Consider the following 27369-nt stretch of genomic DNA (forward strand, 5'->3'; position numbering starts at 1 on the left):
ATGTAGATGGTGTATGTAGTGTATGCCATGTAGATGGTGTATGTAGTGTATGCCATGTAGATGGTGTGCGTAGTGTATGCCATGTAGATGGTGTATGTAGTGTATACCATGTAGATGGTGTATGTAGTGTATGCCATGTAGATGGTGTATGTAGTGTATGCCATGTAGATGGTGTATGTAGTGTATGCTATTAGATGGTGTATGTAGTGTATACCATGTAGATGGTGTATGTAGTGTATGCCATGTAGATGGTGTATGTAGTGTATGCCATGTAGATGGTGTATGTAGTGTATGCCATGTAGATGGTGTGTGTAGTGTATGCCATGTAGATGGTGTATGTAGTGTATGCCATGTAGATGGTGTATGTAGTGTATGCCATGTAGATGGTGTATGTAGTGTATACCATGTAGATGGTGTGTGTAGTGTATGCCATGTAGATGGTGTATGTAGTGTATACCATGTAGATGGTGTGTGTAGTGTATATAATGTAGATGGTGTGTGTAGTGTATACCATGTAGATGGTGTGTGTAGTGTATACCATGTAGATGGTGTGTGTAGTGTATACCATGTAGATGGTGTATGTAGTGTATGCCATGTAGATGGTGTGTGTAGTGTATGGCATGTAGATGGTGTATGTAGTGTATACCATGTAGATGGTGTATGTAGTGTATGCCATGTAGATGGTGTGTGTAGTGTATACCATGTAGATGGTGTATGTAGTGTATGCCATGTAGATGGTGTGTGTAGTGTATACCATGTAGATGGTGTATGTAGTGTATGCCATGTAGATGGTGTGTGTAGTGTATGCCATGTAGATGGTGTATGTAGTGTATGCCATGTAGATGGTGTATGTAGTGTTTACCATGTAGATGGTGTGTGTAGTGTATGCCATGTAGATGGTGAGTGTAGTGTATACCATGTAGATGGTGTGTGTAGTGTATACCATGTAGATGGTGTGTGTAGTGTATACCATGTAGATGGTGTATGTAGTGTATGCCATGTAGATGGTGTGTGTAGTGTATGGCATGTAGATGGTGTATGTAGTGTATACCATGTAGATGGTGTATGTAGTGTATGCCATGTAGATGGTGTGTGTAGTGTATACCATGTAGATGGTGTATGTAGTGTATGCCATGTAGATGGTGTGTGTAGTGTATGCCATGTAGATGGTGTATGTAGTGTATTCCATGTAGATGGTGTGTGTAGTGTATGCCATGTAGATGGTGTGTGTAGTGTATACCATGTAGATGGTGTATGTAGTGTATGCCATGTAGATGGTGTATGTAGTGTATACCATGTAGATGGTGTATGTAGTGTATTCCATGTAGATGGTGTGTGTAGTGTATGCCATGTAGATGGTGTGTGTAGTGTATACCATGTAGATGGTGTATGTAGTGTATACCATGTAGATGGTGTATGTAGTGTATGCCATGTATATGGTGTGTGTAGTGTATGCCATGTAGATGGTGTATGTAGTGTATACCATGTAGATGGTGTGTGTAGTGTATGCCATGTAGATGGTGTATGTAGTGTATACCATGTAGATGGTGTGTGTAGTGTATGCCATGTAGATGGTGTATGTAGTGTATATCATGTAGATGGTGTGTGTAGTGTATACCATGTAGATGGTGTATGTAGTGTATACCATGTAGATGGTGTGTGTAGTGTATACCATGTAGATGGTGTATGTAGTGTATACCATGTATATGGTGTGTGTAGTGTATACCATGTAGATGGTGTGTGTAGTGTATGCCATGTAGATGGTGTGTGTAGTGTATGCCATGTAGATGGTGTGTGTAGTGTATGCCATGTAGATGGTGTGTGTAGTGTATGCCATGTAGATGGTGTGTGTAGTATATGCCATGTAGATGGTGTGTGTAGTGTATACCATGTAGATGGTGTATGTAGTGTATGCCATGTAGATGGTGTGTGTAGTGTATGCCATGTAGATGGTGTATGTAGTGTATGCCATGTAGATGGTGTGTGTAGTGTATACCATGTAGATGGTGTATGTAGTGTATGCCATGTAGATGGTGTGTGTAGTGTATGCCATGTAGATGGTGTATGTAGTGTATGCCATGTAGATGGTGTATGTAGTGTTTACCATGTAGATGGTGTGTGTAGTGTATGCCATGTAGATGGTGAGTGTAGTGTATGCCATGTAGATGGTGTGTGTAGTGTATGCCATGTAGATGGTGTATGTAGTGTATGCCATTAGATGGTGTATGTAGTGTATGCCATGTAGATGGTGTGTGTAGTGTATGCCATGTAGATGGTGTATGTAGTGTATGCCATTAGATGGTGTGTGTAGTGTATGCCATGTAGATGGTGTGTGTAGTGTGACTTTACTATTTTGGTAGAAATAGATGTTAATACTTTGTTAGAATCACACACTGGTGGTAAGATTACTTTGATTGGAACAACTTCCCAACTGGACACCCAAAGTAATACACCCACCAAATATCATGGCAATCAGTTCAGTGGTTTTTGACTTTAAGTCGTTTACACACACACACAGACACACATCCATAGTCACACAAACCCAGTCCCATACACACACTGATATAGACACAAACCCAGTCCCATACACACACTGATATAGACACAAACCCAGTCCCATACACACACTGATATAGACACAGACACAGACACACTTTTGCATGCCTATAGCATTACTGAATCAAATGTACTTCTGAATAAGTTTTGCTAAAAATACTGATTCAGAAATGACTCACAATAGTTTGGTAGAGACTTTAATAAAGATTATAGCAATATATAATGGATTCATAGGTACATGAATAAATTAAATTAATATGTTCACGACAGCTCTACAATGATGATCTCTACAATGACGACCTCTGAGACATTAGCCCCATCTAGACGGCACTAAATATCCTACCAGAGGCAGGACTAAGGAGAGTTTGAACCCTGTGTAGATAGATGTAAACGTGTCCTGAAACCGTCCTAAAACCGTCCTGACTGAGGACACTTTTGAAAGGTTTCCTGAAACCCTGACTTTGTCATATGTACTGTCAGGATGGAGTCAGGAGGGAATGTGTGACATCTACACCGCAGCCTTCCTACATGCAGACACAAACCTATCCTACCTCAGGTAGGACTTGGGACTGCCTCAGGTAGGATGACATACGTCGAGACGGGGCTATTGTCTGATTGGTTGCAGCACAAATTCACTGTTGTGTTTTTCAAAGCAAACAATGGATACAGACTTTACAAGCAGGTGAAGAATTTCTTGTTTATTTCAATTTTTGTCTAAACTGGACAAATTGTGCTGAAATTTTACACACTACTATAATACAGAAAAATGATATCATCTTAGACTTGGAATTCAGATATCCACAAGTATTAAACTGATCTGATACTGACTTCATTTTATTGTTCTCTTCTGATTTGTCCTGATAACAAGCTACCAATGTTTTACTGTAATCAGTAATCTGACTTGATATCTAATCAAATAAATAAATACAAATAAAGTCAGCTCATCAGATGTTATAGCAATATTATGAAATGGGGACATACACATAACTTACAAAGCTGAGATATCATGTCGGGTGTCAAGCGATAAACAAACTAATATTATACCGATAACTTTACTCTAGAAGGCAATGTCTTGTAAGTGTTCATGTATAGCATTGTAATATAGCGGTAACTCTTCTCTAGAAGGCAATGTCTTGTAAGTGTTCATGTATAGCATTGTAATAATAGCTCTTTTGTACACTTCACTTGTCAGTTTTAGGTTTCGTTGTCTTCTTCAAGTGGTGATAGTTGGGTAGAATCTTCATCAGGAAGTCTAACTGTAATGTTTGTTGCTGAAAGACAGAGAGGAAAAACAAACTGATTACAATACTAAGATTAATTTATCTACATTCTGTTTAGAAGTAAACCTCTGTTGACCCAGATATATATATTAACCAATGAAATAACGCCAATAGCACTGTAGCACAACATATTTGGCTGTTGCTATGGGCATGGTCTTGTTGCTAGGCATATTTGTAAACATTTTTTGAATGTTTATTTGCTTGCCTATTAATCACTTATTATTTTTATGATGTATCTGGACGTTGCTAAGGATGTAGTCTTGTTGCTAGGCATATTTGCAAACATTTTTTGAATATCTATTTGCTTGCCTATTAATCACTTATTATTTTTATGATGTATCTGGACGTTGCTAAGGATGTAGTCTTGTTGCTAGGCATATTTGCAGACATTTTTGGAATCTTTCTTCACTTGGCAACCCTTCCTAGTTTTCATCTTGGCAATTTAAACCACAATTTGGCTGTTGCTATGGGTTTGGTCTTGTTGCTAGGCATATTTACATACCCTTTTTATCCTTTATTCACTTACCTACCTATTCCTGTCATCTTTCTAATATGCATCATCATTTTACTGTTGCTAAGGGTGTGATCATGGTTGCTAGGGCCAGTTGTGTCAAAATATTTTGAACAATAACTGCAGATAACACCTCCAGAAATATGCCTACCAAATTTCAGGCCAATTCACAATGTAGTTTTCAAGACATAAGTTTTTGACCAAACTTGAGATTTTTAGACCTGATTTGCATATTACTGATGGGATGATCATGTTGTGACTACACCTTCACCTACACATCCCTACAGGCATCCCTGTTAAATTTCATCCCAATCTGTTTAGTAGTTTTGAAATAATAGATATATGACGACTTGAACATTTTCAGCGTTAATTTGCATATCATTGATGGGATCATTATGTCATGAATACTTCTTAATCTAAACACCAGATACACAAGCTAGGCCATACACTCTAAGACATGACATATACACAAGCTAGGCCATACACTGTAAGACATGACATATACACAAGCTAGGCCATACACTCTAAGACATGACATATACACAAACTAGGCCATACACTGTAAGACATGACATATACACAAACTAAGCCATACACTATAAGACATGACATATACACAAGCTAGGCCATACACTCTAAGACATGACATATACACAAGCTAGGCCATACACTGTAAGACATGACATATACACAAGCTAGGCCATACACTCTAAGACATGACATATACACAAACTAGGCCATACACTGTAAGACATGACATATACACAAACTAGGCCATACACTGTAAGACATGACATATACACAAACTAGGCCATACACTGTAAGACATGACATATACACAAGCTAGGCCATACACTCTAAGACATGACATATACACAAACTAGGCCATACACTGTAAGACATGACATATACACAAGCTAGGCCATACACTCTAAGACATGACATATACACAAGCTAGGACATACACTCTAAGACATGACATATACACAAGCTAGGCCATACACTGTAAGACATGACATATACACAAACTAGACCATACACTGTAAGACATGACATATACACAAACTAGACCATACACTCTAAGACATGACATATACACAAGCTAGGCCATACACTCTAAGACATGACATATACACAAGCTAGGCCATACACTCTAAGACATGACATATACACAAACTAGGCCATACACTGTAAGACATGACATATACACAAACTAGGCCATACACTCTAAGACATGACATATACACAAACTAGACCATACACTGTAAGACATGACATATACACAAACTAGACCATACACTCTAAGACATGACATATACACAAACTAGACCATACACTATAAGACATGACATATACACAAGCTAGGCCATACACTCTAAGACATGACATATACACAAACTAGACCATACACTATAAGACATGACATATACACAAGCTAGGCCATACACTCTAAGACATGACATATACACAAACTAGGCCATACACTGTAAGACATGACATATACACAAACTAGGCCATACACTCTAAGACATGACATATACACAAACTAGACCATACACTGTAAGACATGACATATACACAAACTAGACCATACACTCTAAGACATGACATATACACAAACTAGACCATACACTATAAGACATGACATATACACAAGCTAGGCCATACACTGTAAGACATGACATATACACAAACTAGGCCATACACTGTAAGACATGACATATACACAAACTAGGCCATACACTGTAAGACATGACATATACACAAACTAGGCCATACACTCTAAGACATGACATATACACAAACTAGGCCATACACTATAAGACATGACATATACACAAGCTAGGCCATACACTCTAAGACATGACATATACACAAACTAGACCATACACTCTAAGACATGACATATACACAAGCTAGGCCATACACTCTAAGACATGACATATACACAAACTAGACCATACACTGTAAGACATGACATATACACAAACTAGGCCATACACTGTAAGACATGACATATACACAAGCTAGGCCATACACTCTAAGACATGACATATACACAAACTAGACCATACACTCTAAGACATGACATATACACAAGCTAGGCCATACACTCTAAGACATGACATATACACAAGCTAGGCCATACACTATAAGACATGACATATGCACAAACTAGACCATACACTGTAAGACATGACATATACACAAACTAGGCCATACACTTTAAGACATGACATATACACAAACAAGACCATACACTGTAAGACATGACATATACACAAGCTAGGCCATACACTCTAAGACATGACATATACACAAACTAGACCATACACTCTAAGACATGACATATACACAAACTAGGCCATACACTCTAAGACATGACATATACACAAACTAGGCCATACACTGTAAGACATGACATATACACAAGCTAGGCCATACACTCTAAGACATGACATATACACAAACTAGACCATACACTCTAAGACATGACATATACACAAACTAGGCCATACACTCTAAGACATGACATATACACAAGCTAGGCCATACACTGTAAGACATGACATATACACAAACTAGACCATACACTCTAAGACATGACATATACACAAACTAGACCATACACTGTAAGACATGACATATACACAAACTAGGCCATACACTCTAAGACATGACATATACACAAACTAGGCCATACACTGTAAGACATGAAATATACACAAACTAGACCATACACTCTAAGACATGACATATACACAAACTAGGCCATACACTCTAAGACATGACATATACACAAGCTAGGCCATACACTATAAGACATGACATATACACAAACTAGACCATACACTTTAAGACATGACATATACACAAACTAGGCCATACACTGTAAGACATGACATATACACAAACTAGGCCATACACTCTAAGACATGACATATACACAAGCTAGGCCATACACTGTAAGACATGACATATACACAAACTAGGCCATACACTCTAAGACATGACATATACACAAACTAGACCATACACTCTAAGACATGACATATACACAAACTAGGCCATACACTATAAGACATGACATATACACAAACTAGACCATACACTCTAAGACATGACATATACACAAACTAGGCCATACACTGTAAGACATGACATATACACAAACTAGACCATACACTCTAAGACATGACATATACACAAGCTAGGCCATACACTGTAAGACATGACATATACACAAACTAGACCATACACTGTAAGACATGACATATACACAAACCAGACCATACACTCTAAGACATGACATATACACAAACTAGGCCATACACTTTAAGACATGACATATACACAAACTAGGCCATACACTATAAGACATGACATATACACAAACTAGGCCATACACTCTAAGACATGACATATACACAAACTAGGCCATACACTGTAAGACATGACATATACACAAGCTAGGCCATACACTGTAAGACATGACATATACACAAACTAGACCATACACTGTAAGACATGACATATACACAAACTAGACCATACACTCTAAGACATGACATATACACAAACTAGGCCATACACTTTAAGACATGACATATACACAAACTAGGCCATACACTCTAAGACATGACATATACACAAACTAGGCCATACACTCTAAGACATGACATATACACAAACTAGGCCATACACTGTAAGACATGACATATACACAAGCTAGGCCATACACTCTAAGACATGACATATACACAAACTAGACCATACACTCTAAGACATGACATATACACAAACTAGGCCATACACTATAAGACATGACATATACACAAACTAGGCCATACACTCTAAGACATGACATATACACAAACTAGGCCATACACTATAAGACATGACATATACACAAACTAGGCCATACACTCTAAGACATGACATATACACAAACTAGGCCATACACTCTAAGACATGACATATACACAAGCTAGGCCATACACTGTAAGACATGACATATACACAAACTAGGCCATACACTGTAAGACATGACATATACACAAACTAGGCCATACACTCTAAGACATGACATATACACAAGCTAGGCCATACACTGTAAGACATGACATATACACAAGCTAGGCCATACACTGTAAGACATGACATATACACAAACTAGGCCATACACTCTCAGACATGACATATACACAAACTAGGCCATACACTGTAAGACATGACATATACACAAGCTAGGCCATACACTCTAAGACATGACATATACACAAACTAGGCCATACACTGTAAGACATGACATATACACAAACTAGGCCATACACTGTAAGACATGACATATACACAAACTAGGCCATACACTGTAAGACATGACATATACACAAACTAGGCCATACACTCTAAGACATGACATATACACAAACTAGACCATACACTGTAAGACATGACATATACACAAGCTAGGCCATACACTCTAAGACATGACACATACACAAGCTAGGCCATACACTCTAAGACATGACATATACACAAACTAGGCCATACACTGTAAGACATGACATATACACAAACTAGGCCATACACTGTAAGACATGACATATACACTAACAAGTCATTGAGAATATGATTGGGTTTTAAGGAATTATCACTACTCTGATCACGCAACAACACTTGTGAACCTAACAGACTTAGATATGTTGTGTCTGCTTGTTGGACATGGAACATGCCTACAACAATAAAGGATGGGTCTGGTATGGGGGATCGTATCACAATGAAAACGGATATGCACATGTATGTCATAGAACACTGTCCTAATACCAACTTTGAATGAGATCTGTTCAAGCACGTCTGAGTTATGGCTTTGGACATGGAAAATTTGCAAACAAAATGGCTGCCAGACAGCCATATTGGATCGTATCACGACGAAATGGATATGCACATGTATGTCATAGAACACTGTCCTAATACCAACTTTGAATGAGATCTGTTCAAGCATGTCTGAGTTATGGCTTTGGACATGGAAAATTCACAAACAAAATGTCTGCTAGGCGGCCATATTGGATCGTATCATGACAACAATGAATATACACATGTATGTCATAGAACACTGTCCTAATACCAACTTTGAATGAGATCTGTTCAAGCATGTCTGAGTTATGGCTTTAGACAGGGAAAATTTGCAAACAAAATGGCTGCCAGGCGGCCATATTGGATCGTATCATGAAACAAATTGACATGCATATGTATGCCATTGTATGTTGCCCCTGTACCAAGTTTGAAAAAAATCGGTCCAGGCATCTCCAAGAAACGGCTGCGGACGGACGGACAGATGCACGGACAGACGGAACCCAATCCATAAGTCCCCGTCCCGGACTTCGTCCGGTGGGGACTAACTAGGCCATACACTGTCAGACATGACAGATGTTGTGTATTATTATTTCAGTGTGTCTCATAAACGATTGATGACAGTACTGATTTTATGGTTCGTATCGTTTTGACAGATAATAACTTACTGGTGGTCTTTCAGCTTGAAGTCTCCGATTACAACTACGTCCAAATATTACAGTATTTTCAGATAAAACCTCTTGACTTGTGACTTCACAGTCAGCTCCAATGATACATCCATTACTTAGTTCTGTATTCCTACCAACAACCGCTATAAATAAACACACAATGATACATCCATTACTAAGTTCTGTACTCCTACCAACAACCGCTATAAATAAACATACAATGATACATCCATTACTAAGTTCTGTACTCCTACCAACAACCGCTATAAATAAACACACAATGATACATCCATTACTAAGTTCTGTATTCCTACCAACAACCGCTATAAATAAACACACAATGATACATCCATTACTAAGTTCTGTATTCCTACCAACAACCGCTATAAATAAACACACAATGATACATCCATTACTAAGTTCTGTACTCCTACCAACAACCGCTATAAATAAACACACAATGATACATCCATTACTAAGTTCTGTACTCCTACCAACAACCGCTATAAATAAACACACAATGATACATCCATTACTAAGTTCTGTACTCCTACCAACAACCGCTATAAATAAACACACAATGATACATCCATTACTAAGTTCTGTACTCCTACCAACAACCGCTATAAATAAACACACAATGATACATCCATTACTAAGTTCTGTACTCCTACCAACAACCGCTATAAATAAACACACAATGATACATCCATTACTAAGTTCTGTACTCCTACCAACAACCGCTATAAATAAACACACAATGATACATCCATTACTAAGTTCTGTACTCCTACCAACAACCGCTATAAATAAACACACAATGATACATCCATTACTAAGTTCTGTACTCCTACCAACAACCGCTATAAATAAACACACAATGATACATCCATTACTAAGTTCTGTACTCCTACCAACAACCGCTATAAATAAACACACAATGATACATCCATTACTAAGTTCTGTATTCCTACCAACAACCGCTATAAATAAACACACAATGATACATCCATTACTAAGTTCTGTACTCCTACCAACAACCGCTATAAATAAACACACAATGATACATCCATTACTAAGTTCTGTACTCCTACCAACAACCGCTATAAATAAACACACAATGATACATCCATTACTAAGTTCTGTATTCCTACCAACAACCGCTATAAATAAACACACAATGATACATCCATTACTAAGTTCTGTATTCCTACCAACAACCGCTATAAATAAACACACAATGATACATCCATTACTAAGTTCTGTACTCCTACCAACAACCGCTATAAATAAACACACAATGATACATCCATTACTAAGTTCTGTATTCCTACCAACAACCGCTATAAATAAACACACAATGATACATCCATTACTAAGTTCTGTATTCCTACCAACAACCGCTATAAATAAACACACAATGATACATCCATTACTAAGTTCTGTATTCCTACCAACAACCGCTATAAATAAACACACAATGATACATCCATTACTAAGTTCTGTACTCCTACCAACAACCGCTATAAATAAACACACAATGATACATCCATTACTTAGTTCAGTACTCCTACCAACAACCGCTATAAATAAACACACAATGATACATCCATTACTAAGTTCTGTACTTCTACCAACAACCGCTATAAATAAACACACAATGATACATCCATTACTAAGTTCTGTACTCCTACCAACAACCGCTATAAATAAACACACAATGATACATCCATTACTAAGTTCTGTACTCCTACCAACAACCGCTATAAATAAACACACAATGATACATCCATTACTAAGTTCTGTATTCCTACCAACAACCGCTATAAATAAACACACAATGATACATCCATTACTAAGTTCTGTATTCCTACCAACAACCGCTATAAATAAACACACAATGATACATCCATTACTAAGTTCTGTATTCCTACCAACAACCGCTATAAATATACACACAATGATACATCCATTACTTAGTTCTGTATTCCTACCAACAACCGCTATAAATAAACACACAATGATACATTCATTACTAAGTTCTGTATTCCTACCAACAACCGCTATAAATAAACACACAATGATACATCCATTACTAAGTTCTGTACTCCTACCAACAACCGCTATAAATAAACACACAATGATACATCCATTACTAAGTTCTGTATTCCTACCAACAACCGCTATAAATAAACACACAATGATACATCTATTACTAAGTTCTGTACTCCTACCAACAACCGCTATAAATAAACACACAATGATACATCCATTACTAAGTTCTGTATTCCTACCAACAACCGCTATAAATAAACACACAATGATACATCCATTACTAAGTTCTGTACTCCTACCAACAACTGCTATAAATTAACACACAATGATACATCCATTACTAAGTTCTGTACTCCTACCAACAACCGCTATAAATAAACACACAATGATACATCCATTACTAAGTTCTGTACTCCTACCAACAACCGCTATAAATAAACACACAATGATACATCCATTACTAAGTTCTGTATTCCTACCAACAACCGCTATAAATAAACACACAATGATACATCTATTACTAAGTTCTGTACTCCTACCAACAACTGCTATAAATTAACACACAATGATACATCCATTACTAAGTTCTGTACTCCTACCAACAACCGCTATAAATAAACACACAATGATACATCCATTACTAAGTTCTGTACTCCTACCAACAACCGCTATAAATAAACACACAATGATACATCCATTACTAAGTTCTGTATTCCTACCAACAACCGCTATAAATAAACACACAATGATACATCCATTACTAAGTTCTGTACTCCTACCAACAACCGCTATAAATAAACACACAATGATACATCCATTACTAAGTTCTGTACTCCTACCAACAACCGCTATAAATAAACACACAATGATACATCCATTACTAAGTTCTGTACTCCTACCAACAACCGCTATAAATAAACACACAATGATACATCCATTACTTAGTTCTGTACTCCTACCAACAACCGCTATAAATAAACACACAATGATACATCCATTACTAAGTTCTGTACTCCTACCAACAACCGCTATAAATAAACACACAATGATACATCCATTACTAAGTTCTGTATTCCTACCAACAACCGCTATAAATAAACACACAATGATACATCCATTACTAAGTTCTGTATTCCTACCAACAACCGCTATAAATAAACACACAATGATACATCCATTACTTAGTTCTGTACTCCTACCAACAACCGCTATAAATAAACACACAATGATACATCCATTAATAAGTTCTGTATTCCTACCAACAACCGCTATAAATAAACACACAATGATACATCCATTACTTAGTTCTGTATTCCTACCAACAACCGCTATAAATAAACACACAATGATACATCCATTACTTAGTTCTGTACTCCTACCAACAACCGCTATAAATAAACACACAATGATACATCCATTACTAAGTTCTGTATTCCTACCAACAACCGCTATAAATAAACACACAATGATACATCCATTACTAAGTTCTGTACTCCTACCAACAACCGCTATAAATAAACACACAATGATACATCCATTACTAAGTTCTGTACTCCTACCAACAACCGCTATAAATAAACACACAATGATACATCCATTACTTAGTTCTGTACTCCTACCAACAACCGCTATAAATAAACACACAATGATACATCCATTACTAAGTTCTGTACTCCTACCAACAACCGCTATAAATAAACACACAATGATACATCCATTACTAAGTTCTGTACTTCTACCAACAACCGCTATAAATAAACACACAATGATACATCCATTACTAAGTTCTGTACTCCTACCAACAACCGCTATAAATAAACACACAATGATACATCCATTACTAAGTTCTGTACTCCTACCAACAACCGCTATAAATAAACACACAATGATACATCCATTACTAAGTTCTGTATTCCTACCAACAACCGCTATAAATAAACACACAATGATACATCCATTACTAAGTTCTGTATTCCTACCAACAACCGCTATAAATAAACACACAATGATACATTCATTACTAAGTTCTGTATTCCTACCAACAACCGCTATAAATAAACACACAATGATACATCCATTACTAAGTTCTGTACTCCTACCAACAACCGCTATAAATAAACACACAATGATACATCCATTACTAAGTTCTGTATTCCTACCAACAACCGCTATAAATAAACACACAATGATACATCTATTACTAAGTTCTGTACTCCTACCAACAACCGCTATAAATAAACACACAATGATACATCCATTACTAAGTTCTGTATTCCTACCAACAACCGCTATAAATAAACACACAATGATACATCCATTACTAAGTTCTGTACTCCTACCAACAACTGCTATAAATTAACACACAATGATACATCCATTACTAAGTTCTGTACTCCTACCAACAACCGCTATAAATAAACACACAATGATACATCCATTACTAAGTTCTGTACTCCTACCAACAACCGCTATAAATAAACACACAATGATACATCCATTACTAAGTTCTGTATTCCTACCAACAACCGCTATAAATAAACACACAATGATACATCCATTACTAAGTTCTGTATTCCTACCAACAACCGCTATAAATAAACACACAATGATACATCCATTACTAAGTTCTGTACTCCTACCAACAACTGCTATAAATTAACACACAATGATACATCCATTACTAAGTTCTGTACTCCTACCAACAACCGCTATAAATAAACACACAATGATACATCCATTACTAAGTTCTGTACTCCTACCAACAACCGCTATAAATAAACACACAATGATACATCCATTACTAAGTTCTGTATTCCTACCAACAACCGCTATAAATAAACACACAATGATACATCTATTACTAAGTTCTGTACTCCTACCAACAACTGCTATAAATTAACACACAATGATACATCCATTACTAAGTTCTGTACTCCTACCAACAACCGCTATAAATAAACACACAATGATACATCCATTACTAAGTTCTGTACTCCTACCAACAACCGCTATAAATAAACACACAATGATACATCCATTACTAAGTTCTGTATTCCTACCAACAACCGCTATAAATAAACACACAATGATACATCCATTACTAAGTTCTGTACTCCTACCAACAACCGCTATAAATAAACACACAATGATACATCCATTACTAAGTTCTGTACTCCTACCAACAACCGCTATAAATAAACACACAATGATACATCCATTACTAAGTTCTGTACTCCTACCAACAACCGCTATAAATAAACACACAATGATACATCCATTACTAAGTTCTGTATTCCTACCAACAACCGCTATAAATAAACACACAATGATACATCTATTACTAAGTTCTGTACTCCTACCAACAACCGCTATAAATAAACACACAATGATACATCCATTACTAAGTTCTGTACTCCTACCAACAACCGCTATAAATAAACACACAATGATACATCCATTACTAAGTTCTGTACTCCTACCAACAACCGCTATAAATAAACACACAATGATACATCCATTACTTAGTTCTGTACTCCTACCAACAACCGCTATAAATAAACACACAATGATACATCCATTACTAAGTTCTGTACTCCTACCAACAACCGCTATAAATAAACACACAATGATACATCCATTACTTAGTTCTGTACTCCTACCAACAACCGCTATAAATAAACACACAATGATACATCCATTACTAAGTTCTGTACTCCTACCAACAACCGCTATAAATAAACACACAATGATACATCCATTACTAAGTTCTGTACTCCTACCAACAACCGCTATAAATAAACACACAATGATACATCCATTACTAAGTTCTGTACTCCTACCAACAACCGCTATAAATAAACACACAATGATACATCCATTACTAAGTTCTGTATTCCTACCAACAACCGCTATAAATAAACACACAATGATACATCCATTACTAAGTTCTGTATTCCTACCAACAACCGCTATAAATAAACACACAATGATACATCCATTACTAAGTTCTGTACTCCTACCAACAACCGCTATAAATAAACACACAATGATACATCCATTACTAAGTTCTGTACTCCTACCAACAACCGCTATAAATAAACACACAATGATACATCCATTACTAAGTTCTGTACTCCTACCAACAACCGCTATAAATAAACACACAATGATACATCCATTACTAAGTTCTGTATTCCTACCAACAACCGCTATAAATAAACACACAATGATACATCCATTACTAAGTTCTGTATTCCTACCAACAACCGCTATAAATAAACACACAATGATACATCCATTACTAAGTTCTGTATTCCTACCAACAACCGCTATAAATAAACACACAATGATACATCCATTACTAAGTTCTGTACTCCTACCAACAACCGCTATAAATAAACACACAATGATACATCCATTACTAAGTTCTGTATTCCTACCAACAACCGCTATAAATAAACACACAATGATACATCCATTACTAAGTTCTGTATTCCTACCAACAACCGCTATAAATAAACACACAATGATACATCCATTACTAAGTTCTGTATTCCTACCAACAACCGCTATAAATAAACACACAATGATACATCCATTACTAAGTTCTGTATTCCTACCAACAACCGCTATAAATAAACACACAATGATACATCCATTACTAAGTTCTGTACTCCTACCAACAACCGCTATAAATAAACACACAATGATACATCCATTACTAAGTTCTGTATTCCTACCAACAACCGCTATAAATATACACACAATGATACATCCATTACTTAGTTCTGTATTCCTACCAACAACCGCTATAAATAAACACACAATGATACATCCATTACTTAGTTCTGTATTCCTACCAACAACCGCTATAAATAAACACACAATGATACATCCATTACTTAGTTCTGTATTCCTACCAACAACCGCTATTAATAAACACACAATGATACATCCATTACTAAGTTCTGTATTCCTACCAACAACCGCTATAAATAAACACACAATGATACATCCATTACAAAGTTCTGTATTCCTACCAACAACCGCTATAAATAAACACACAATGATACATCCATTACTAAGTTCTGTATTCCTACCAACAACCGCTATAAATAAACACACAATGATACATCCATTACTAAGTTCTGTATTCCTACCAACAACCGCTATAAATAAACACACAATGATACATCCATTACTAAGTTCTGTACTCCTACCAACAACCGCTATAAATAAACACACAATGATACATCCATTACTAAGTTCTGTACTCCTACCAACAACCGCTATAAATAAACACACAATGATACATCCATTACTAAGTTCTGTATTCCTACCAACAACCGCTATAAATAAACACACAATGATACATCCATTACTAAGTTCTGTATTCCTACCAACAACCGCTATAAATAAACACACAATGATACATCCATTACTAAGTTCTGTACTCCTACCAACAACCGCTATAAATAAACACACAATGATACATCCATTACTAAGTTCTGTACTCCTACCAACAACCGCTATAAATAAACACACAATGATACATCCATTACTAAGTTCTGTACTCCTACCAACAACCGCTATAAATAAACACACAATGATACATCCATTACTAAGTTCTGTATTCCTACCAACAACCGCTATAAATAAACACACAATGATACATCCATTACTAAGTTCTGTATTCCTACCAACAACCGCTATAAATAAACACACAATGATACATCCATTACTAAGTTCTGTACTCCTACCAACAACCGCTATAAATAAACACACAATGATACATCCATTACTAAGTTCTGTACTCCTACCAACAACCGCTATAAATAAACACACAATGATACATCCATTACTAAGTTCTGTACTCCTACCAACAAAAGCTATAAATAAACACACAATGATACATCCATTACTAAGTTCTGTATTCCTACCAACAACCGCTATAAATAAACACACAATGATACATCCATTACTAAGTTCTGTACTCCTACCAACAACCGCTATAAATAAACACACAATGATACATCCATTACTAAGTTCTGTACTCCTACCAACAACCGCTATAAATAAACACACAATGATACATCCATTACTAAGTTCTGTACTCCTACCAACAACCGCTATAAATAAACACACAATGATACATCCATTACTAAGTTCTGTATTCCTACCAACAACCGCTATAAATATACACACAATGATACATCCATTACTTAGTTCTGTACTCCTACCAACAACCGCTATAAATAAACACACAATGATACATCCATTACTAAGTTCTGTATTCCTACCAACAACCGCTATAAATAAACACACAATGATACATCCATTACTAAGTTCTGTATTCCTACCAACAACCGCTATTAATAAACACACAATGATACATCCATTACTAAGTTCTGTATTCCTACCAACAACCGCTATAAATAAACACACAATGATACATCCATTACAAAGTTCTGTATTCCTACCAACAACCGCTATAAATAAACACACAATGATACATCCATTACTAAGTTCTGTATTCCTACCAACAACCGCTATAAATAAACACACAATGATACATCCATTACTAAGTTCTGTATTCCTACCAACAACCGCTATAAATAAACACACAATGATACATCCATTACTAAGTTCTGTACTCCTACCAACAACCGCTATAAATAAACACACAATGATACATCCATTACTAAGTTCTGTACTCCTACCAACAACCGCTATAAATAAACACACAATGATACATCCATTACTAAGTTCTGTATTCCTACCAACAACCGCTATAAATAAACACACAATGATACATCCATTACTAAGTTCTGCACACTGGTCCTCACATTCTACCCTCACCCTCTTCCCTCACATTCTACCCTCACATTCTACCCTAACATTCTACCCTCACCCTCTACCCGCACATTCTACCCTCACCCTCTACCCTCACATTCTACCCTCACCCTCTACTCTCACCCTCTGCCCTCACCCTCTGCCCTCACCCTCTGCCCTCACATTCTACCCTCACCCTCTACCCTCACATTCTACCCTCACCCTCTGCCCTCACATTCTACCCTCACCCTCTGCCCTCACATTCTACCCTAACATTCTACCCTTACCCTCTACCCGCACCCTCTAACCTCACATTCTACCCTCACCCTCTACTCTCACCCTCTGCCCTCACATTCTACCCTCACCCTCTACCATCACATTCTACCCTCACATTCTACCCTCACCCTCTGCCCTCACATTCTACCCTCACATTCTACCCTCACCCTCTACCCTCACCCTCTGCCCTCACATTCTACCCTCACCCTCTGCCCTCACCCTCTACCCTCACATTCTACCCTCACATTCTACCCTCACCCTCTGCCCTCACATTCTACCCTCACATTCTACCCTAACATTCTACCCTCACCCTCTGCCCTCACATTCTACCCTCACATTCTTCCCCCAACATCACCCTCATTCATCAGAGAAAGCCATACCAAACCCAACTGTTCTTACCTTTAGCCTCTACTACATTGTTGTTACCAACTTTGAAAGCTTCACATCCTGACAGCAGTTAAGTTAAGGTATAGCATAACACTAACACCAGACTAACTCAGTGCTAACACTAGGCTGACACTAACACCTCACCAGTATGTGTTAGCAACTGGAAGGGTTAATGTCTGTACCAGTCCTATGTTAACACCAGACTAACTCAGTGCTAACACTAGGCTGACACTAACACCTCACCAGTATATGTTACCAACTGGAAGGGTTAATGTCTACACCAGTCCTATGTTAACACCAGACTAGGTCAGTGCTAACACTAGGCTGACACTAACACCTCACCAGTATGTGTTAGCAACTGGAAGGGTTAATGTCTGTACCAGTCCTATATTAACACCAGACTAGGTCAGTGCTAACACTAGGCTTACACTAACACCTCACCAGTATGTGTTACCAACTGGAAGGGTTAATGTCTACACCAGTCCTATGTTAACACCAGACTAGATCAGTGCTAACACTAGGCTGACACTAACACCTCATCAGTACGTGTTAGCAACTGGAAGGGTTAATGTCTGTACCAGTCCTATGTTAACACCAGACTAGGTCAGTGCTAACACTACGCTGGCACTAACACCTCACCAGTATGTGTTAGTAACTGGAAGGGTTAATGTCTGTACCAGTCCTATGTTAACACCAGACTAGGTCAGTGCTAACACTAGGCTTACACTAACACCTCACCAGTATGTGTTACCAACCGGAAGGGTTAATGTCTACACCAGTCCTATGTTAACACCAGACTAGATCAGTGCTAACACTAGGCTGACACTAACACCTCATCAGTACGTGTTAGCAACTGGAAGGGTTAATGTCTGTACCAGTCCTATGTTAACACCAGGCTAGATCAGTGCTAACACTAGGCTGACACTAACACCTCATCAGTACGTGTTAGCAACTGGAAGGGTTAATGTCTGTACCAGTCCTATGTTAACACCAGACTAGGTCAGTGCTAACACTACGCTGACACTAACACCTCACCAGTATGTGTTAGTAACTGGAAGGGTTAATGTCTGTACCAGTCCTATGTTAACACCAGGCTAGCTCAGTGCTAACACTAGGCTGACACTAACACATCACCAGTATGTGTTAGCAACTGGAAGGGTTAATGTCTACACCAGTCCTATGTTAACAACAGACTAACTCAGTGCTAACACTAGACTGACACTAACACCTCACCAGTATGTGTTAGCAACTGGAAGGGTTAATGTCTACACCAGTCCTATGTTAACACCAGACTAACTCAGTGCTAACACTAGGCTGACACTAACACCTCACCAGTATGTGTTAGTAACTGGAAGGGTTAATGTCTGCACCAGTCCTATGTTAACACCAGACTAGGTCAGTGCTAACACTAGGCTGACACTAACACCTCACCAACAAATAATTAGTAATTACGTTTACTGCATTCAAACCAATGGCATTGTAGCATAACTGTACATTTTTAAGATTGTTTACCCACTTGCTGATTCATACACTAGGTATATGTGTTCATTTGCTGAATGTTTTTCCAGTTGCCTATCCAACCCTGTTGTTATCACGATCATTTGGCTGTTGCTATGGGCATGGTCTTATTTCTAGGCACATTCCATTTTTTGGAATGTTTGTTTACTTGTCTATTACTCCCTGTTGTTATCTTTGTGAAATACACAATTGTTTGGCTGTTGCTATGGGTGTGGTTATGGTTGCTAGGGATATTTGCATATATTTTAAAATGTTTATTCACCTACCTACAGATGTTGTTAATTTAGCAAAATATACTGGCATTTGGTTGTTGCTAAGGGTGTGGTCAGTTGCTAGGGCCAATTGTGTCAAAATGTTTTAAAGAAAATCTGCAGAATAACACCTCTAGAATCATCTCACCAAGTTTCAGTCTCATTGACCAAGTACTTTTTGAGATATAAGCTTTTGACCAAAAATCACATTTTTACACCTTATTTGCATATCATGGATGAGATCATTAACATTATATTTTCTTCATCTATACACCAAGCTGCATCCCCATTAAATTTCAACATAACCTGCTCAGTAGTTTTGGAATTAAATATTTTTGACCAAAAAGACACATTTCTAGCCCTAATTTGAATATTACTGATGAAATCATTGTTATGAACGAATCTTAATTTACACACCTATAAGAACATTCAAACCAAATTTCAGACCAATCTGCTCAGTAGTTTTTTAGTTTAAGTTTTTGACCAAAAATGACATTTTTGACCCATATCACATATCTGTAATGCAATCATTTTACTTTGAACAATTTCCCAACTAGAAAACAACAGTAAAATAAATACATTACTATGACAACAGTGAAAAAGACAAGAATACTACTAATGTGAGGACAATGTTACTATGACAACAAAACATGAAAACTAATGTGAGGGTAATATTGTTACTACGACAACAGTGAAACTGCTATATGAGAAAAGGATACGACATCCAACTTCAAAGACATTGTGAGATCCTATCGTCATGACAGCACTATTTTTATCAATTTTGGCTCCAACTTTCCTGAAGAAAGAAAGAAAGATAAAAAGTATGTTTGTTATATTATAATATTCAGGGTGAGTGATTCCAATTATACCTGGGGATTAGGGTGTGTGGTGCCATTTATACCTGGGGATTAGGGTATATGATTCCAATTATACCTGGGGATTAGGGTGTGTGGTGCCATTTATACCTGGGGATTAGGGTATATGATTCCAATTATACCTGGGGATTAGGGTGTGTGGTGCCATTTATCCCTGGGGATTAGGAATGTGGGATTTAATTAAACCCAGGGGAAAAAGTGAGGTCATTGTGTGTACTTCAGCTGTTTTAGAAGATGAATGTTTTGTAAAACCGGCGTGATATTCCAGGTATGACATTACAAGGAAATACCATTGCAGAGGTGAACAAATCCACTGGTCCTGGGTCTGGGGCTAGCGGGTTTTTGGGGGGCGGACCACACAAATTTTACCATGTCTGGTCCGTTGGACCAGTACCTTACTGTTAATAACTATCTTAAAAAGTCGTCTGAATATACAGATTCATAGGTAAGATTTAATGTTTCACCTTAGCAGGACCTGGGACCACTAATTCTTTCAGCGGGACCACTGAATTTTTTAAGGCACTGGTCCAGGGACCACCAGTTCACAAAATGATTTGTTCACCCCTGCCATTCATGGAAGTAAAGGCATCTTCTTACACTCTGAGTTCTAAGACATTTCATCACTTCATATCATATAAATTTACATGCAATAGACAATAAACAGCATATTAATATTTGTTTAACATTTACTGGTCTATGTAAACATAACACATAATAACAAGTGGACTTACGGATTAATTATGAATGCCTGTTCTTCAATGAGATTACATTCTCCAATTATGATAGGTCCTCCTTCAGCAACTATCCTGGCTTTAGGGTGTATAACAGTCCTTGGTCCTAGTATAAACAATTGTATGTATTTATAGGATGTATAACAGTCCTTGGTCCTAGTATAAACAATTGTATGTATTTATAGGATGTATAACAGTCCTTGGTCCTAGTATAAACAATTGTATGTATTTATAGGATATATAACAGTCCTTGGTCCTAGTATAAACAATTGTATGTATTTATAGGATATATAACAGTCCTTGGTCCTAGTATAAACAATTGTATGTTTTTATAGGATGTATAACAGTCCTTGGTCCTAGTATAAACAATTGTATGTATTTATAGGATATATAACAGTCCTTGGTCCTAGTATAAACAATTGTATGTATTTATAGGATATATAACAGTCCTTGGTCCTAGTATAAACAATTGTATGTATTTATAGGATATATAACAGTCCTTGGTCCTAGTATAAACAATTGTATGTATTTATAGGATATATAACAGTCATTGGTCCTAGTATAAACAATTGTATGTATTTATAGGATATATAACAGTCCTTGGTCCTAGTATAAACAATTGTATGTATTTATAGGATATATAACAGTCCTTGGTCCTAGTATAAACAATTGTATGTATTTATAGGATGTATAACAGTCCTTGGTCCTAGTATAAACAATTGTATGTATTTATAGGATATATAACAGTCCTTGGTCCTAGTATAAACAATTGTATGTATTTATAGGATATATAACAGTCCTTGGTCCTAGTATAAACAATTGTATGTATTTATAGGATATATAACAGTCCTTGGTCCTAGTATAAACAATTGTATGTATTTATAGGATGTATAACAGTCCTTGGTCCTAGTATAAACAATTGTATGTATTTATAGGATATATAACAGTCCTTGGTCCTAGTATAAACAATTGTATGTATTTATAGGATATATAACAGTCCTTGGTCCTAGTATAAACAATTGTATGTATTTATAGGATATATAACAGTCCTTGGTCCTAGTATAAACAATTGTATGTATTTATAGGATATATAACAGTCCTTGGTCCTAGTATAAACAATTGTATGTATTTATAGGATATATAACAGTCCTTGGTCCTAGTATAAACAATTGTATGTATTTATAGGATATATAACAGTCCTTGGTCCTAGTATAAACAATTGTATGTATTTATAGGATATATAACAGTCCTTGGTCCTAGTATAAACAATTGTATGTATTTATAGGATATATAACAGTCCTTGGTCCTAGTATAAACAATTTTATGTATTTATAGGATATATAACAGTCCTTGGTCCTAGTATAAACAATTGTATGTATTTATAGGATGTATAACAGTCCTTGGTCCTAGTATAAACAATTGTATGTATTTATAGGATGTATAACAGTCCTTGGTCCTAGTATAAACAATTGTATGTTTTTATAGGATGTATAACAGTCCTTGGTCCTAGTATAAACAATTGTATGTATTTATAGGATGTATAACAGTCCTTGGTCCTAGTATAAACAATTGTATGTATTTATAGGATATATAACAGTCCTTGGTCCTAGTATAAACAATTGTATGTATTTATAGGATATATAACAGTCCTTGGTCCTAGTATAAACAATTGTATGTATTTATAGGATATATAACAGTCCTTGGTCCTAGTATAAACAATTGTATGTATTTATAGGATATATAACAGTCCTTGGTCCTAGTATAAACAATTGTATGTATTTATAGGATATATAACAGTCCTTGGTCCTAGTATAAACAATTGTATGTATTTATAGGATATATAACAGTCCTTGGTCCTAGTATAAACAATTGTATGTATTTATAGGATATATAACAGTCCTTGGTCCTAGTATAAACATCTCTACAGACACTATACCTAGTGTAACACACTACTTACCTATAGTGACATCTCCTCTGATCTCTGCTTCTACACACACAACAGCTCCTGCACCAATCTTCACACTAAATAAAAACAATAACAGGATATTAAAATAAATAAATAAATGAAATATAAACAAATTCAGATAACAAAAATAAGCTACACTTTCAATGAAACATATGATACAAATATACAAAATGAATACAAAAGAAATACACAATTGTTATCTGATGTTGACTATGCAAATAGTTCAGCGGAACTAGTCTTGTCCATGGCCTGTACATTTTTCTACATTTCAAATTGATAACGGGACGCAGAAGAGAAATGAATCAAAAGTACACACACACACACAGCTCTATATACATACATACATACATACATGCATACACCTCTATATACATAACTTAATAATGTAAAGTGTTCAAAATTGAAACAAATGTACTCAATCATATAAACACACACACATCAATAATACACATGTATGTAAACTCAAAAAATGAAAAGTGCTTATAATACAAGGACAGTACAGACGGAAGTGAGAAGCAATACAAATACAAGTAAATCAAGAAATGTTACTAGTATAATATACTAGTATATGTTATATATCCTATGTACCAAAATCTTGTGTATACCCGCCTTCGACTAGTGTATGGTAATGTATCTTAACATAAGAATACACTAGTATATGGTAATGTATCTTAACATGAGAATAGACTAGTGTGTGGTAATGTATCTTAACATAAGAATAGACTAGTATATGGTAATGTATCTTAACATAAGAATAGACTAGTGTATGGTAATGTATCTTAACATAAGAATACACTAGTATATGGTAATGTATCTTAACATGAGAATAGACTAGTGTGTGGTAATGTATCTTAACATGAGAATAGACTAGTGTATGGTAATGTATCTTAACATGAGAATAGACTAGTGTATGGTAATGTATCTTAACATGAGAATAGACTAGTGTATGGTAATGTATCTTAACATAAGAATAGACTAGTATATGGTAATGTATCTTAACATGAGAATAGACTAGTGTATGGTAATGTATCTTAACATAAGAATAGACTAGTATATGGTAATGTATCTTAACATAAGAATACACTAGTATATGGTAATGTATCTTAACATGAGAATAGACTAGTATATGGTAATGTATCTTAACATAAGAATACACTAGTATATGGTAATGTATCTTAACATGAGAATAGACTAGTGTATGGTAATGTATCTTAACATGAGAATAGACTAGTGTATGGTAATGTATCTTAACATAAGAATACACTAGTATATGGTAATGTATCTTAACATGAGAATAGACTAGTGTGTGGTAATGTATCTTAACATGAGAATAGACTAGTGTATGGTAATGTATCTTAACATGAGAATAGACTAGTGTATGGTAATGTATCTTAACATGAGAATAGACTAGTGTATGGTAATGTATCTTAACATAAGAATAGACTAGTATATGGTAATGTATCTTAACATGAGAATAGACTAGTGTATGGTAATGTATCTTAACATAAGAATAGACTAGTATATGGTAATGTATCTTAACATGAGAATAGACTAGTGTATGGTAATGTATCTTAACATAAGAATAGACTAGTGTATGGTAATGTATCTTAACATGAGAATAGACTAGTGTATGGTAATGTATCTTAACATAAGAATACACTAGTGTGTGGTAATGTATCTTAACATAAGAATAGACTAGTATATGGTAATGTATCTTAACATAAGAATAGACTAGTATATGGTAATGTATCTTAACATAAGAATAGACTAGTGTATGGTAATGTATCTTAACATGAGAATAGACTAGTGTATGGTAATGTATCTTAACATAAGAATAGACTAGTATATGGTAATGTATCTTAACATGAGAATAGACTAGTGTATGGTAATGTATCTTAACATGAGAATAGACTAGTGTATGGTAATGTATCTTAACATAAGAATAGACTAGTGTATGGTAATGTATCTTAACATAAGAATAGACTAGTATATGGTAATGTATCTTAACATAAGAATAGACTAGTGTATGGTAATGTATCTTAACATGAGAATAGACTAGTGTATGTTAATGTATCTTAACATAAGAATAGACTAGTGTATGGTAATGTATCTTAACATGAGAATAGACTAGTGTGTGGTAATGTATCTTAAAATGAGAATAGACTAGTATATGGTAATGTACCTTAACATGAGAATAGACTAGTGTGTGGTAATGTATCTTAACATAAGAATAGACTAGTGTATGGTAATGTATCTTAACAGAATAGACTAGTGTATGGTAATGTATCTTAACATATTCATAAGAATACACTAGTATATGGTAATGTATCTTAACATAAGAATAGACTAGTGTATGGTAATGTATCTTAACATAAGAATAGACTAGTGTATGGTAATGTATCTTAACATAAGAATAGACTAGTGTATGGTAATGTATCTTAACAGAATAGACTAGTATATGGTAATGTATCTTAACATGAGAATAGACTAGTATATGGTAATGTATCTTAACATAAGAATAGACTAGTGTGTGGTAATGTATCTTAACATGAGAATAGACTAGTGTGTGGTAATGTATCTTAACATAAGAATAGACTAGTGTATGGTAAT

At 35.9% G+C, this 27369-nt stretch overlaps 1 protein-coding gene across 1 annotated transcript in view; it reads right to left on the reverse strand.

Moving 5' to 3' along the window:
* Positions 1–2820: 2820 nt before the first annotated feature.
* The window catches only part of LOC144449904 (dynactin subunit 6-like), a 28962-nt gene continuing 4413 nt past the window's right edge, over positions 2821–27369 (reverse strand). The window contains exons 2-7 of the mRNA XM_078140452.1: positions 24751–24815; positions 22794–22899; positions 21907–21983; positions 19431–19478; positions 9870–10012; positions 2821–3827 (exon numbers count right to left, since the gene is read on the reverse strand). Of these exons, the coding sequence (XP_077996578.1) occupies positions 3738–3827; positions 9870–10012; positions 19431–19478; positions 21907–21983; positions 22794–22899; positions 24751–24815 (529 nt within the window). The 3' untranslated portion in view covers positions 2821–3737. The remainder of the gene's footprint in view (positions 3828–9869; positions 10013–19430; positions 19479–21906; positions 21984–22793; positions 22900–24750; positions 24816–27369) is intronic.

The sequence above is a fragment of the Glandiceps talaboti genome, chromosome 19, assembly GCF_964340395.1.
Source record: "Glandiceps talaboti chromosome 19, keGlaTala1.1, whole genome shotgun sequence".
Lineage (NCBI taxonomy): Eukaryota > Metazoa > Hemichordata > Enteropneusta > Spengelidae > Glandiceps > Glandiceps talaboti.